This window comes from Fusarium musae, chromosome 2 (genome assembly GCF_019915245.1).
Source record: "Fusarium musae strain F31 chromosome 2, whole genome shotgun sequence".
Taxonomy (NCBI): Eukaryota; Fungi; Ascomycota; class Sordariomycetes; order Hypocreales; family Nectriaceae; genus Fusarium; species Fusarium musae.
Window position 1 is genome coordinate 3,942,881 of NC_058388.1, and position 13,244 is coordinate 3,956,124.

The following is a 13,244-nucleotide window of genomic DNA, read 5'->3' on the forward strand; positions in this document are numbered from 1 at the left end:
ATGCCCCAAGCTTGAGGTCGCGAAATATTATAGATGACTCAACATGAAATCGAGTATGTAGGAGAGAAGAAGGTAGGAGGAGAGCATGTAGGCATTCGAGGTGGGATATCAGCCTAGTCGGATATAAGTGGAGCACAATGGATAAGCAGGGATCAGCGCCACAGTTTGGAGAAGCATTAGCCACAGACACAGCCTTGCTGACATAACGAAGACCCATCGTCAAATTTCGAGATCAACGTTCGGCTTGTGAGACTTCGTTGATTGAGGCAGCGGGCTGAACTTGTGTCATCCGACCCATTGAGCAGCGTAAGTTTATGTTACGAAGTTGATACTGTCAACCATGTTCTCTAACACAAGTTACTAGAAAAATGAAGGGCGAACGGCTCAGGTCAACATTTGGCCTGCTTCTGCAGAGCGGCAGTGCCTTTTCAAGGACAGGACAGATCCGACAACTTCACAAGACACGACCTGCGCACCCGATCCCCAAACCCCGACCATTCGTTCCCGATGTGCCAACCTTCCTCACCCTGATCGGCCGTGGCCTCAACAAGTACGCCAACAAGTTCCCCTCATGGAACGCTCTCTTCTCCCTCACCTCGCCAGAACTCAAGGAATTGGGCATCGAACCACCCCGAAACCGGAGGTACCTTTTGCATTGGATGCAACGATATAGAAAGGGTTCGTTGGGCCCCGGGGGAGACTTTGAATATGTCAAGGATGGACAGGCTCTCTTGAAGGTCGCAACACCGCCTCCTTCAGCCCTCAGCGATACGAAATGGGTTGTCAATGTGCCCCACGATTTTACACCTGATCAAAAGGTTCCTCAAAAGGCTACAAAGAAGTCTGCGGGCGAAAAGGACACTGGCTCATATCTGGTCCGACCAAACGGATATCGAGTCGTTGGTCACGAGACGATTGCTGGACCCTTTGCCCAACCCATCTCTGGAACGTCGGGGGCTATTGTGAAGGTTACGGAAGGCATGTGGGAGGACCGCCAGGGTCGCAAGATCGATGGTGGTGAGCGCAGAAGGGCTGAGGTCCGATTCAAGAAGAGGTCGGCAGAGCGAAGAGCTGAGCGTGAGGCCGAGATGCTGGCCAATATGTAATAGTTGTGTAAAAGACAAAAACACAACATGTACATTTACAACTGTAGTTTTAGCAGATATGACTGGGGCTTATGGATGGCTGAGCAAAAGCATGTTTCACTCAAGTGCTGTTCTCGGGTATTTTTTGATGTTCGAAAAAGACTTGGTAGCATATTATCAAGCCTGTCTCGTACCCAACTGGTATATCGGTTCGCCATGTTCGTTTGGAGAGGCTGTGTGAACATTATGTCAGCGATTATGAAGATATCATCCTGAGGCATTGTATCAGAACCAACGCCTTGCTGCCTGGTGTATTTTCTACCTCTTGGCAGGCAGAAGAGAAGGTATTCTTGACGTAAATCCCGGATCTTATTTTCGGCAAATTTGGAGCTTATTTCAACGTCACTTGAAGTCTCTCGCGAATTCCTGTAGTGGGGTGCCATCAATTCGTGAAAGTCTTATTGTCAAAACTCCAAAGAACAGTAGGCTATGCTAAAGTAATGCAACTGTGCCGTGCACTCTTGACACCACCAGAACGCTCACATGGCACATAATTTACAATGACTGAATCTCTGCAGATTTGAAATTCTATATTTGAACATGTTATGGATGGTGTTGATGCTGCACTGCCCATTAATACAAACCCAATCCCCTGCTCTGCCTACTGTGTGATTCACCTGACAAAAGAAGCATGCTGTGCGGAGATCATGTTGATTCTTTATTTTAAGCTTCTTCTTCGATTGACTGATGGTCTCGAGGTAGTGAAGCTGGGTACCCTACCCGTGTCTTGTACTTGATGCCTCCCAAGTGCTGTAACAACAAGCATTGAGGGGTGGGTTAAATATAACTGCATATCGGATGCCCTCACTTCCGACTATTGCTAAAAGCATAACGGAACCTGTATGGTGGGCTTTCTCATGGTTGTTCTCTGACTAGTTGACTGGATTCATGTTTGTTGACCTGAAGATGGTGGTTCATATGCAGCCACTTTCACGATGTGATAGAAAATGCCACCTCCGCACATGACTAAGAAATGGAGATGGCTGGCTGTATGTGCAATAATACTTGTTATTTGATATCGTATTCCTGACTGGGTGGGGGTTCTTCTGGTTGTGACTTATACGTTGATGGAAATCTTGTCTCATGCAATCGCAATGCTGAGAAGCACTCTCATAACTTTTGGATCAATTCATTGCTCGTTACTTGATCCTTGCTATGAAGAAATTCACGATAGTCAACGTCCGTGCAGATTGGCGAGTATCTCGCATTCGCCTAATTGATCAGCAAATGAATCGTCAGAGGGTGGCCCCCAACTGTCGGTGTTAGAGTTTCAGCTACCGCCGCTTGATCAACAAGGGACCTTTTGTTTGGCATGTTCTTTATGGGCTGCCAAGAGCGAATTATGACGAATGAGGACGGGTTCGTAACCACCTCCGGGGCATTAAATTTCACAGGGAGATGTAACATTGCAGAGGCTGCCTAGAATTGGCTTCTGCTAAGGTTGTTCTGGGCTCCAAGCACGGGATACTGTACAGCGTCGATCATCCGGTATCGCGGATACAGTGCAGTGCAGCCCTGACGAGCTGAGGCTCGTGATTGATAATCATGAAGTTTCTGGTTCCTGGAATTTCCTAGCGACGGCAGATCGACTTGGGCTTCAGAAATCACGCGCGCCTTTTGAGAGACATATATGTACCTAGCGTGAGGGTTTTCTCGTAGCCACCTTGACCTCGTTGCGATTATTTTGTGGTCTCGAGACAAGATGGGTAGCATAACTTTGCTCATCTCATCCCTATTCTCACCGACTGCTTGGTTCGGCGATGCATGAATTGACCCTCCACGATCCCATTGAGGGATGTTGTGCGAGTGCGTGTTCATAGGGCTGATGAACCAACTTGATCGTGATGATACTAAAACGTGTCCTCATATCTCATCCATGTATAGACATACGTACGTCCAAGACAGGCCATGATGTGGAAGCCTTGAGGCAACGACTTTGCTACGCAAGGCAGCCCTTTTTGGAGAAAAGATCCTGGTAGTTGAGACGGGAGGGAGCTTAAAACGTACATAACGCTCAAGCATAACATATGGTGTGGTATGTGTCACTGAGATACTTGCTGGGTCAGTGCAGTACAGTATCCGTAAAATGACCTCAGCTACAGTAAAACGTGTCCAAGTTCTCGGGCCCGTCCCTAATGAAATTTGGCTCCAGCTAAGATATCCGTAGTTGCAATGGCGATGACTCTTCCGGATCCCTGTCTATGATTATCCGGCACGCAAGACCCGGGGATGTCGGGTCGGAATCGCAGGGTGTATCTTGTGACTAGATTATCCGTGATGAGCCTTTTCTGTTTCCTAGAAAATCCGATTAAATGCCTCTATCTTCCTATAGACTTGGTTGAAGACGTTGAATATTACATCACAGTCATGATGTATGTACAATACCTATCCACTGATGAATACGTATTATCGTCAAAGAATAGGTACATCTGCCTTACAAGGCCCTTTTTAGCACGTCCCACTATTTTTCATTACCTCGTGGCCCCAAGGCCCTACTCCCCGACCGTCGTATATCTCGCATTCACCGTTTTGTTCCCCTTCCCTTCTCAGGTTCAGGGCGACGACAGGTGGCTTAGCAACGCGGCTTTTCACACAACGTCAGTGTTCCATTGGTCTTGTCCAACTTACACTGTCTCGAACCATTTAGCGTGACTTGTTGCGAATGCACGTTTGCAGGGGGCTTACAGAGGAGACGCGTGCAAGAGGTACATTCGTTTAATTACACGAAACTCAACCATATCTTTAAAGAGTAGGTATTTCGATCTCTCAGCTGTGACGTCGTCACTGTACGTGGGCGCATACGTGTTACTGTACGGCACTCGACCTGAAGTGCAGTAGCCTAAGGTATGGATGTACAGTAGGTAGGTATTACTTTGAGATTAGGCCCATGGGGGGGACGTTTGTAAGTCGGTGATTACAAGGTTTCCAGAGTATGACTCCTTCGCCGTCATGGGTCCAAGATACCAAGGTAGCTTGCTTGCATGTACCTTACGTACAGTCTCTCCCTTGAATATCTGTGAGAATACGTATGTTGGTGCACCACGCGACCTGGAGAGGCCTCAGTCATGAACAAGAAATGATTTCGGATCTGATATCGCTTGAAAAGAGGCTGCCGTGTTGACGCACACCCTTGGACTTGGGGTTTCGTCTTACACGCCATTCCACGCATTTGGTGGTGTACCTTAACAAGGTTGTTTAGTGCATGTTTTTTATCCAGTCTGTGCCGTTTTAGTTCTTTGCCTGTTCTCTCCGCCCCCTGCAACTTCGTTAAGGCATGGGTCACTTATGGATATCATGGCTGATGCGAATCCTTCTTAGTCGAAGCGAATGGCGAGCAACGCCTATCAGGATTCGCTTCTTGACTCGAATGCCTCTGTAGTAAAGACTCACCTCCAATTGCTTAATTTCCCGAAAAACCATCTTCCTGACGCATCCGCCTCGTGCCCTCCTCGTAATCTCCATACGTCAATTCTGCCCTACCCGGCTCCGCCGTTGAATCTCTACATACCCTCCCTCCATCTTTGATACAGTCACTCACTCACTGTCCAAGATACCCCGGTCCTGGCCGATTCAATCATCCCGCTGTCGCATGGGTCCCTCAGGTACTAGTGTACTACCCTATCATGTCCTAGGGTTCAAAAGTCGTTGCCTTACATGTATGTGGCTTCGTCCCTCGTTTTCGAGTTTCGTTCATACCATATCCTAATACAATTAAACTCTAACCGACTTCAAGACATCCCTATTCTGTCTGCCTAGTTATCAATCTCAGACTTCTAGTACAAGGGTGTAGTTTGTTTGTTTCAGTTGTCGTTGCTACACTACACCTCTGTCATCTCAGCCTCAGCATAAAAGTCCTACAACTTAGATGGTTCCCCCCTATTGTGTCAACAAGCTCAATACCATCTTTTCAAGGCCTCCAATTTGATGACTCTCTGAGAGTAGATGTCCTTGCCGAATCAATCGCCATCGGAATTACAAACTCCAGAAATTCGCATTCAAAGTGCTTCCCCTGACCAAGAAACAGAGGAAAAGGAGAGATCAAGCGGCAAACGCTCCAAATCTCCTTCAAAACTTGCACCAACACGTCAAACAAGGTCGCAATCCTCAAGTCACAAAGACAAGAAGAAGGCTTCTTCTTCCAAATCAGATTCTCACTCTTCTGAAAAGAGCAAAATGGGCGGAAGCTCAAAGCATAGCTCTCACAGCTCCCATAGGGGCAGCTCATCTTCACATTCCTCAAAAAAGTCAAAGTCGAGTTCAGTCGATGATGTCGACTGGTCAGATATCACAGATCCTGAAGAGAGACGAAGAATTCAGAACCGTATTGCTCAACGCAAGTTCAGTAGGTAGCAAGAATTCTGAAGAGCAATCGTGTAGCTAACAGAATTACCCCAGGAGAAAAGGCTCGAGAAAACAAGGAGAGAGCCGAGAGAGATTCTCGAAATCAGGAGTACGCTGGCAACAGCTATCGCATTCCCTCTGCCAACGACTTCAACTCCTATTCAGACCCTTCAGGGCTTCCCTGGGGCAGCATGAACATCGGCCACTTTGTCGGTCGTAGCCAGGAGGCCGAGAGTCGACACAGCAGCAGTAGAAGGGGAACACACAGCGCAGACGATAGCTTTGCTACAGCAACATACAGTGCTTCACCCTCATACGGCACGCAATGGGCACAAGCAAGTTACGGTGAAAGCAGTGGAGCAGACGAGATGTATTACGATGATTCTTACCTATACGACCCAAATGCTGGTCAATGAGCTGTGAAGAAGCTATTGTAAGATCAACCCCTGTTCTCTCGGTTCCCTCGACTAACATCGATACAGTGGTTTTCGCACTTGGGAATAGAAGGAATTGAACGGACTTATCACGATTAATGTAATTGTATAACTTATGACACACCCTCTTCTGGAGTTTTTGTTTTGGTATTACCCCGCTCGCTCACATGGAGTTGGTCTTGGCTGAGACTCGGGACGGAATGATTATAGCGGTCAGGCAAGGCAAGGGGTGAAGGACTAATTACGAGAGGAAAGAAGATCTCTCTTTCTATTCATAGATCATGTTTTACCATACCTAGGGCACTCCTCTACTCTGCTACTGGTTGGCGTTAAAGATGGCGGCAAGGTGGATGACTTTGCATAATAAGGCAATATTTGATCTAATTCGTTGCATGATAAATTGCCCGATGATCAACTTTGAGAGTTGGACAAGCTGACAGTGGTATATGGGTGATATGAGTTGCGTTGACCAATGAATGGCTTCTTCCCATCACATTTAAAGGCCTAATCGTATATCTATGTACTGAAGTCCTATATACGAAAATGCGGCCTCCGATTCATGTACCGTAATACGAATTCAGATATGCAGCAACCCCTGAGAGCTAAAATATGCCTTGTTTCAACCTTGCCCATTTCATAAGTTGTGGCCTGATATGAACATTATCTGTTCATGTTTATTACCAGCCAACACGATTACCTTGAAACATAGACCATCATTTTCTTGCATACTCCGAATAGTTCCAGTTGATATTTGAACCATATAGCCTTGCCTCTTCTGGAAAACCAAGCAGTGTCGAATGTTTACAGCGTGTATTATCTGGTAACCGCCAACCAGTTCATCTATCTCCCGTTCAATAGAATGTTCTCTAGACCTGCAATATTCGATGTATAGTTTACCTTTTAAGATAATTCTGGTATTAGTTGTGTGAGAGAGGAACATGTAAGCATAGATGTGCTCGCTCAGTAGTTGTATTCGAGAAGAGAGATGTAGGTATGTGCTGGCTTAAAGTCAAAACGGAGGTTTAATGATGATCTCTTGAGAGACGAAGAAGTCCTATCTATCCGGATCTTGACTTATTAGCCAGACTCTTAGATACCAATCCTCATATGAAGATATCGTTGTTCGAGAGTGAGATGTTGAGAATAAGGTAATACACATGCTACGAGCGTAATACACCAGGACATAGCTTGATTAATATGTTCTGAAGCCAAAAGTTGACCCCACAAACACAACGGTCCAACTAAGTCACTCCATCTCTCGCATTGAACCACTTCTGTGACTCTATCGAAGCTCTTGTTTACCCAATGCTGAACTCGAGCTTAGTCGTGCAAGCTGGCGTGTAAACCGGCGATTGCCTGTTTAGGCAATTCTTCACTCCACCCTGCGCAAGTAGTGGAAAGGCACGGAACGCAATGCCCCTGCTTCCATGTTGCATGTGCACAAACAGTTCCTGCCCCACCCAAGTTCAACGCTTGGTCCCCTGTCAACTTTTCCTCACCGCTCGGCAGAAAAAGTGGTGATTCTACCCAGTGCCATTGCGCATTTCATGAAGCTATCGTCGATTCTTCTTTTGCGCCATTCACCACTCAACCTTGAACATTGAGAGATTGACTTTCTTACTGATTTATAGCAAACGGTAACGAGCTTATCGAAACTTCTAATCGTCCTTCTATTTTCAACTCTATACCCAATTTGTTTTTTGTCATTCCAAGACCGTCATCATGTCGTCCTCCACAACTGGCGGTGTTGCTCTCAACGCTGAGGTGAAGTCCAAGAAGGGTAAGTCTTAGATAACCGCTACTTCCTTCAACCCCTTATTCGAGTCTCTGAAACTCATCTAACGTTTGCGACATACAGACAAGAACCTCAAGCGCAAGCAAGACAAGTCAACCAAGCTTGAGCAGCGCAAGAAGAAGCGTTCCGCCAAGGCAGAGAAGCGAGCCGTCAAGGCTGCCGGTGCCATCAGTGCTGAGCCCAAGGAGGTCGTTGGTGGCAAGCCCCGAAAGTTAAAGACCGTGGCCAAGAAAACCGTCAATGCTTCCAAGCGCAAGGAAAAGCTAAAGCTTCGTGCCGAAAAGCTTCAGGAAAAGGCAAACTTGTTGTTGGCCGAGGCCAAGAAAGCTGCTGCCCAGTATCAAGCACTTCTTGATGCAGAGGTGAGTCCACCCATTCTATGATTGTTTATCTACACACTGATCCTCCGTGCCAGAAAACCGCCAACGAGTCCAAGTCCGAGCAGGACGACGATACCTCTTCTGATTCCGAGACTTCAGATTCTGGTTCCGATAGCTCATCTGAGGATGAGGGAGGTGCTCCCGTGGCCAAGCAGCCAACCGAAATTCCTACAAACATCCCAGCCGACGAGATCGTGATGAAGCACCGCCGACTGAGCAACGCCACTTCCGAACGAAGCCATGTTTCCGCCGCCGATATCTCTCCCGAGGTAGAAGAGGAGCCCAAGGAATCTAAGAAGGACAAGAAGAGTAAGAAGGGAAAGAAAGTAAGGCTCATCGAGCCTGAGAAGGAAGAAGAAGAGGCTGTCGAATCTGAGGCTGAGGTTGAGGAGCCCAAGGTATCTGACAAGAAGGCCAAGAAGGCGGAAAAGAAGAGGAAGCGAGCTGAGGGCAAGGACAAGAAGGAAAAGGAGCCCGAGTCTGCAGCTCAGGCTGAACAATGGCAAGTCGATGATCTTGAGGGAGGCTCTGCTCGACAGGCCAAGTTCCTCCGACTTTTGGGTGGAAAGAAGGCTGGTGCTAGCGTCGCCGCCTCCCACAACACCAAGGGCGCATCCGACTCTACCAAGGCCGAGGCCGACATCCAGAAGCAGTTCGAGGCTGGTATGAAGATGAAGAACGATGGTGGCAGCAAGCGCCGTGGTCTTGGTGCATAGTTGTTCGACGCACAGTATATGTTTCTTGTTGGCATTCGCATTTGAAGCTGCAAGCTTGGCACAAGCTCTCCCCATATAAAGAAAGGGATGTTGTTTTAATTCACGGTTCATGGCATGGCGTCAGGTAGATAAAAAGCAAAGAAATAAACCCCTTTATTTTGTTAATCGAGAAGAAGTCGATTTATGTTGATTCCAGATTGCGCCTATTCTCCTTAAGCCAAGTTCCTGCGAATTCAATGCAGGTTCTCCCATGGCGAGATACAATTATATGTACCCTCCCCTCCTTCAGCTCCTTTGGACGGTGGACTGGTGCCCTGTGCTTGTCCATAGCTTTTAAATGGTTCACAGACCCTTACTCTCCCAGATATCAAGAAAAATTGCAGTACCATCGCTGAGAGCGAGGTCTGGTTGGGGTATTGTTGTTGTTTGTTGTTTGCGTTTATGTTGTTATAGGAGAGAGCTTCAACTGATGGAAGCTTAACCGAAGAATCGGGAGATACCCTCGAAGACGAGGCCACCAAAGATGACGAACCCAAGGATAGCTGCAGTAGCAAAGTGTTAGTAAAGCGCAGCTCCTCTAGCCATCGGGGTTCATGTATACGTACAGATCCAGAACAGGGAGATGGGAGACTTCTGAACCTTCTCGACACGCTTCTTGATCTGACCCTCTGCCTTGCCCATCTTGGCTTCGTTACCCTTGGCAAAGGCCTCGTTGCGTCGTCGCTGCTGGGGAGTTTGCGCCTACAAGGAAGTATCATGTTAGCTCCATCATGAGATCGACACTGGATTATGTAGGAGGGTCCAGGCTGTGGCGTACCATGGTGTCGAGCCTTGAGAGCTGAAACAAAAAGTTTGGAAAGAAATATACAGAAGAATTGAGTTGTTGACGGTTCCAAGTCTTGTAAGCGGTCTTCGTCGCGTTAAAGTACTAAGATCGTATTAAGGGACAGATTTCAAGGGCTCGTGAGGGAAGGGAAGTTTAAATGGGCTACTAACAATTTTGGGGACATGTGTTCCTTTCCCCTTAAAGACAGACAAGGGAAGGCGACAGGGGAGCCTACCTAGAGTGAAGACTGTCTCCTTCCCCCACCGGCCCCGCCCCCACTTCACCGCCACATGTGGCTGGTGAACTTGAAGCTTTATCGATATGTTGCTTTGCGTCTGAACTGTTCAACAAGTACCAACACGATGATTTCAACAACTTTCACGAGGCTACGGCCTATGATTTCGTCTAGAAACCTATACTTAAGAGGAGTTTCTAAAAGAACATATGCGAACAAGCCACCAAGCCCAGTGGTACGTTTGCAAAAGTATTCTCCAGATTTATGTTGACAATCAAGCAGTCTCAGTTCTATCGCACATTCACTCGACCTATCGCAAAGACACTTCTCATCGCTGTCTTTACGTACCAGTTGGCTTACTGGACTTGGGTAAAACTTGAAACGGATGAGATCCGTGCGGAGCGAGAAGGTTGGTCGCAAGACATCATTTGAGAAGATATGGCAGCTGACGCGTGAATGAATAGCAACGATTGAGAAGCTTGAGGCAACTATCAAGGATTATGATGCTGCGACAAAGGCAAACAAGGCTTAAAGCGTATGAATGAGATTACGGGGGTTCGAAGCAACCAATTGTCTTTAGTTGTTCTGTGTAGGATATTGATACCAAATCGCTCATGTTATTCAAAATAACCTTACTTCTACAAAAGTATGGGCCTCTTGACTTTGACACGAAATTCAGACTGTCGCTGGAATTAATCTCAGATGTATCTCTGCAGAAGTTCCTCTAACAAAAATAACGCCCAGCATACCCAATAAACAAGAAATACACATCTTATAGTATCAACCAGACCATCAGCGACACAGCACCGAGAGCAAAAGCGCTGGGTCGGACAATTACACCTGCACTGACCCTCGTCCTTGGCTCGCCGGGGTAGTTACATGTTATACTCGAAATATCCGGATTCCGCCGTCCGTAACTCACACTGAAACTTGGGAATCCAGGTTGTGGACAGGTGAAGCCTATCGCAGCGGGACATGCTTGAACAACTTCGTAGCAGACGTCCTCGCAGGGTAGCAACTCCTTGTACGGACCAGGCTTGACGGTTTCGTCGATCCAGGCGTTTCGCGAGGAGTTATTTGCTGCGGCCTTGAGACCCTTGCGGAAATTATCAGGAAGCGTTGTTCCATTGGGAAAGGCTTGAAAAGCGTCGCGAACAACGCTATATCTGCTGCCGCCCATAACATCCTCGCAGCGAGGTATCGTGACGGTGCAGAGCCAACGCTTGTACGCCTCACGACACTCATCGCAATCTCGTGCTAGCGAGTAGCGAGACTCAGGGGGCGCTTCGCAGGGTACTTGCATCATGACTTTTTCGAAATTGGCGTACATTTTTCTGGCATAATCATCGTAATGCTTGGCTAAGGCAGTATTGTTAAACTTTTTGTCGTTGCCAGGTACTGCATATTGTGTTTCGTTGCAGAAGTCCAGATTCGTAACCATCTTACAGTTCGTGCCTGATGATAGGTCAGCTAATATCGAAGCAACATGAAGCGCAATTGATCTTACTGGATGAAGTCTCAAACGTGGTGGCCTTGTAGACAGTGCCTCCCCCGCCTATTGTGCGCCCAGACTTGGTATCTCTTTTGCTATCACTATCCGGCATCTTGACGAGGATCCCCGAGTAGGTGGTACTGTGGTTAAGCCCTGCTATCAGGAACTGCTGCTTGGGCAATCCTCCTTGTCCTCGTGTCGTAAGGCCCGTCGTAACAAGATCGTTATTTCGCCCAGTCTTCTTATCGTTGGCCCAGATTTCCGCATGGTCCGTTAGGCCACAGGCTGAATGTCGCAGACCATCAATGGATCTCAATTTCTCGTCCCCAACAAAAATCTGAAACGGTGGCGGCCTCTTCATGATCTGCTGGGTCTCGTCCGAGTCCTGAGTCAAATCACTGGTGAAAAGGAGGGCTGATGTTGAGTCAAAGTCCATCAACAGTAGTTGAGCAGTGCCATTTTTGGCATCGTAATTGTGATAGTACTCGTCGAAAGAAATGGCGATTTGGTATTTGTATTCCCCATCAGCCTTTGATATATTCGGAGCCACGACGCTGATGTATATGTCATTGGTAGCATTCATGGTTAGCATAACTGCGCCCTCGTCGAACGGTATCTTGGCGGTATCGGGATTTGACTTGTTGTAATTGCCTGCCGTTGGGCACTTGATCTTGTTTGTTGTTGAAGTATAAAGACTGAGCTGTGGTGCCAGTTCTGTTTTCCCGCTCTTGTCTTTGGTCTTTAGAGTTGGCCTGGAACAAGTATTGGCAGACACATAGACAGTCTTTGTCTCTGCTCGACGAGAGTTCTGATGGCCAGTCTCCCCGCTCGTTTTATGATCATCGTCCCTCTTGTCCTTCCCAAACAACGTCTTCTTATCCACAATATAACAAACAGTCCCTCCAGGAATTATCGATCTACTGTCGGGGCCATTATTCGTTAATAACGGCTGTTCTGGCGCGGCACGGCCAATAATACTGCGATCAAATGCCGCAAACTCTGGTTCGTATATTAAGTCCGATGTATCGCTTCGTTCGATAAGTGTTTCAAAGTCGAAGACCAAGTTGGGCGACGATAGTGTAGCTTCAGTCTTTCCAGGAGCGCAGAACATCAAGCTCAATGCCAGAACTGATAGATACGTAATTATCGACGTGGAAGGTCTTAATATGGGCGAATTGGGTATCATGATGGTGGCCTTTCCCTCCAGGGGCTTTTGCCTGTTCGTTGAGTTCGAGCTTGATTTATCGACGCGCAATCAGCAAATGAACGTAGGGTTTTCTTCGCATGTGGTCGTTATTGGCTCGGAATTATCATCGTGAGCTCTCCATAGATCTAAATATGGAGAGAGCATTAGTTGTCGTGGTGAAAAGATGGAAAATACGAAACAAATTGAATGGTTCAGCCCACGATAAGATGCTACTTGTTACGACTGACAAGCATGTGCCGTCCAACTTGTTGATGCGCAAGGGGAAGTGAGGCGCAGTCAGAGGTTAATTCTAGAACAGCACAGCCACAGGCACACTCAGCTCTAACAATGAAATCGGGTCGGATCTTTTTGGGTCTGGGCGAACGGGTACAAAGCTCGGGCCACTAAAAAAAGGGCTCTGTGGCCACTACTTAATACCACTACGTCAAGTGTAGGTCAAGTCAGGTCAGATCGGATAAGATTGGATCGTAGACCAACAAGCTTGGAGCTTGGCCACCAGTGAGAAGTTGACGGTTAGTGGCATACTAAAATATGTTGACATTCTGAGACAGCTGAGCAAGTGAGCAAGTGAGTATGCGACAGTTGCAGCTGAATGTTGACAGAACAAAATCCCCGATACTATAGTATTCAATTGCAGAACCATACATGTGGGGTAAGCAAACGGTATAGCAGC

At 47.3% G+C, this 13,244-nt stretch overlaps 5 protein-coding genes across 5 annotated transcripts; 3 read left to right on the top strand and 2 right to left on the bottom strand.

The window, feature by feature from the left end:
• Positions 1-368: 368 nt before the first annotated feature.
• On the top strand, positions 369-1,106 carry J7337_003106 (uncharacterized protein; the record flags this gene model as incomplete). The annotated part of the gene is made up of 1 exon (XM_044820824.1): positions 369-1,106. The coding sequence occupies one exon, from the start codon at positions 369-371 to the stop codon at positions 1,104-1,106; it is 738 nt and encodes a 245-aa protein (XP_044685124.1).
• A 4,212-nt stretch (positions 1,107-5,318) lies between these two features.
• Positions 5,319-5,902, top strand: J7337_003107 (uncharacterized protein; the record flags this gene model as incomplete). The annotated part of the gene is made up of 2 exons (XM_044820825.1): positions 5,319-5,487; positions 5,541-5,902. The coding sequence occupies 2 exons, from the start codon at positions 5,319-5,321 to the stop codon at positions 5,900-5,902; spliced, it is 531 nt and encodes a 176-aa protein (XP_044685125.1).
• Positions 5,903-7,642: 1,740 nt separating this feature from the next.
• Positions 7,643-8,811, top strand: J7337_003108 (uncharacterized protein; the record flags this gene model as incomplete). The annotated part of the gene is made up of 3 exons (XM_044820826.1): positions 7,643-7,700; positions 7,779-8,077; positions 8,131-8,811. 3 exons carry the CDS (start codon positions 7,643-7,645, stop codon positions 8,809-8,811), a joined length of 1,038 nt encoding a protein of 345 aa, XP_044685126.1.
• A 477-nt stretch (positions 8,812-9,288) lies between these two features.
• On the bottom strand, positions 9,289-9,631 carry J7337_003109 (uncharacterized protein; the record flags this gene model as incomplete). Its single annotated transcript, XM_044820827.1, has 3 exons — positions 9,289-9,353; positions 9,417-9,552; positions 9,629-9,631. The coding sequence occupies 3 exons, from the start codon at positions 9,629-9,631 to the stop codon at positions 9,289-9,291; spliced, it is 204 nt and encodes a 67-aa protein (XP_044685127.1).
• A 1,013-nt stretch (positions 9,632-10,644) lies between these two features.
• J7337_003110 (uncharacterized protein) lies at positions 10,645-12,475 on the bottom strand (the record flags this gene model as incomplete). Its single annotated transcript, XM_044820828.1, has 2 exons — positions 10,645-11,327; positions 11,380-12,475. 2 exons carry the CDS (start codon positions 12,473-12,475, stop codon positions 10,645-10,647), a joined length of 1,779 nt encoding a protein of 592 aa, XP_044685128.1.
• Between the last annotated feature and the right edge of the window lie 769 nt (positions 12,476-13,244).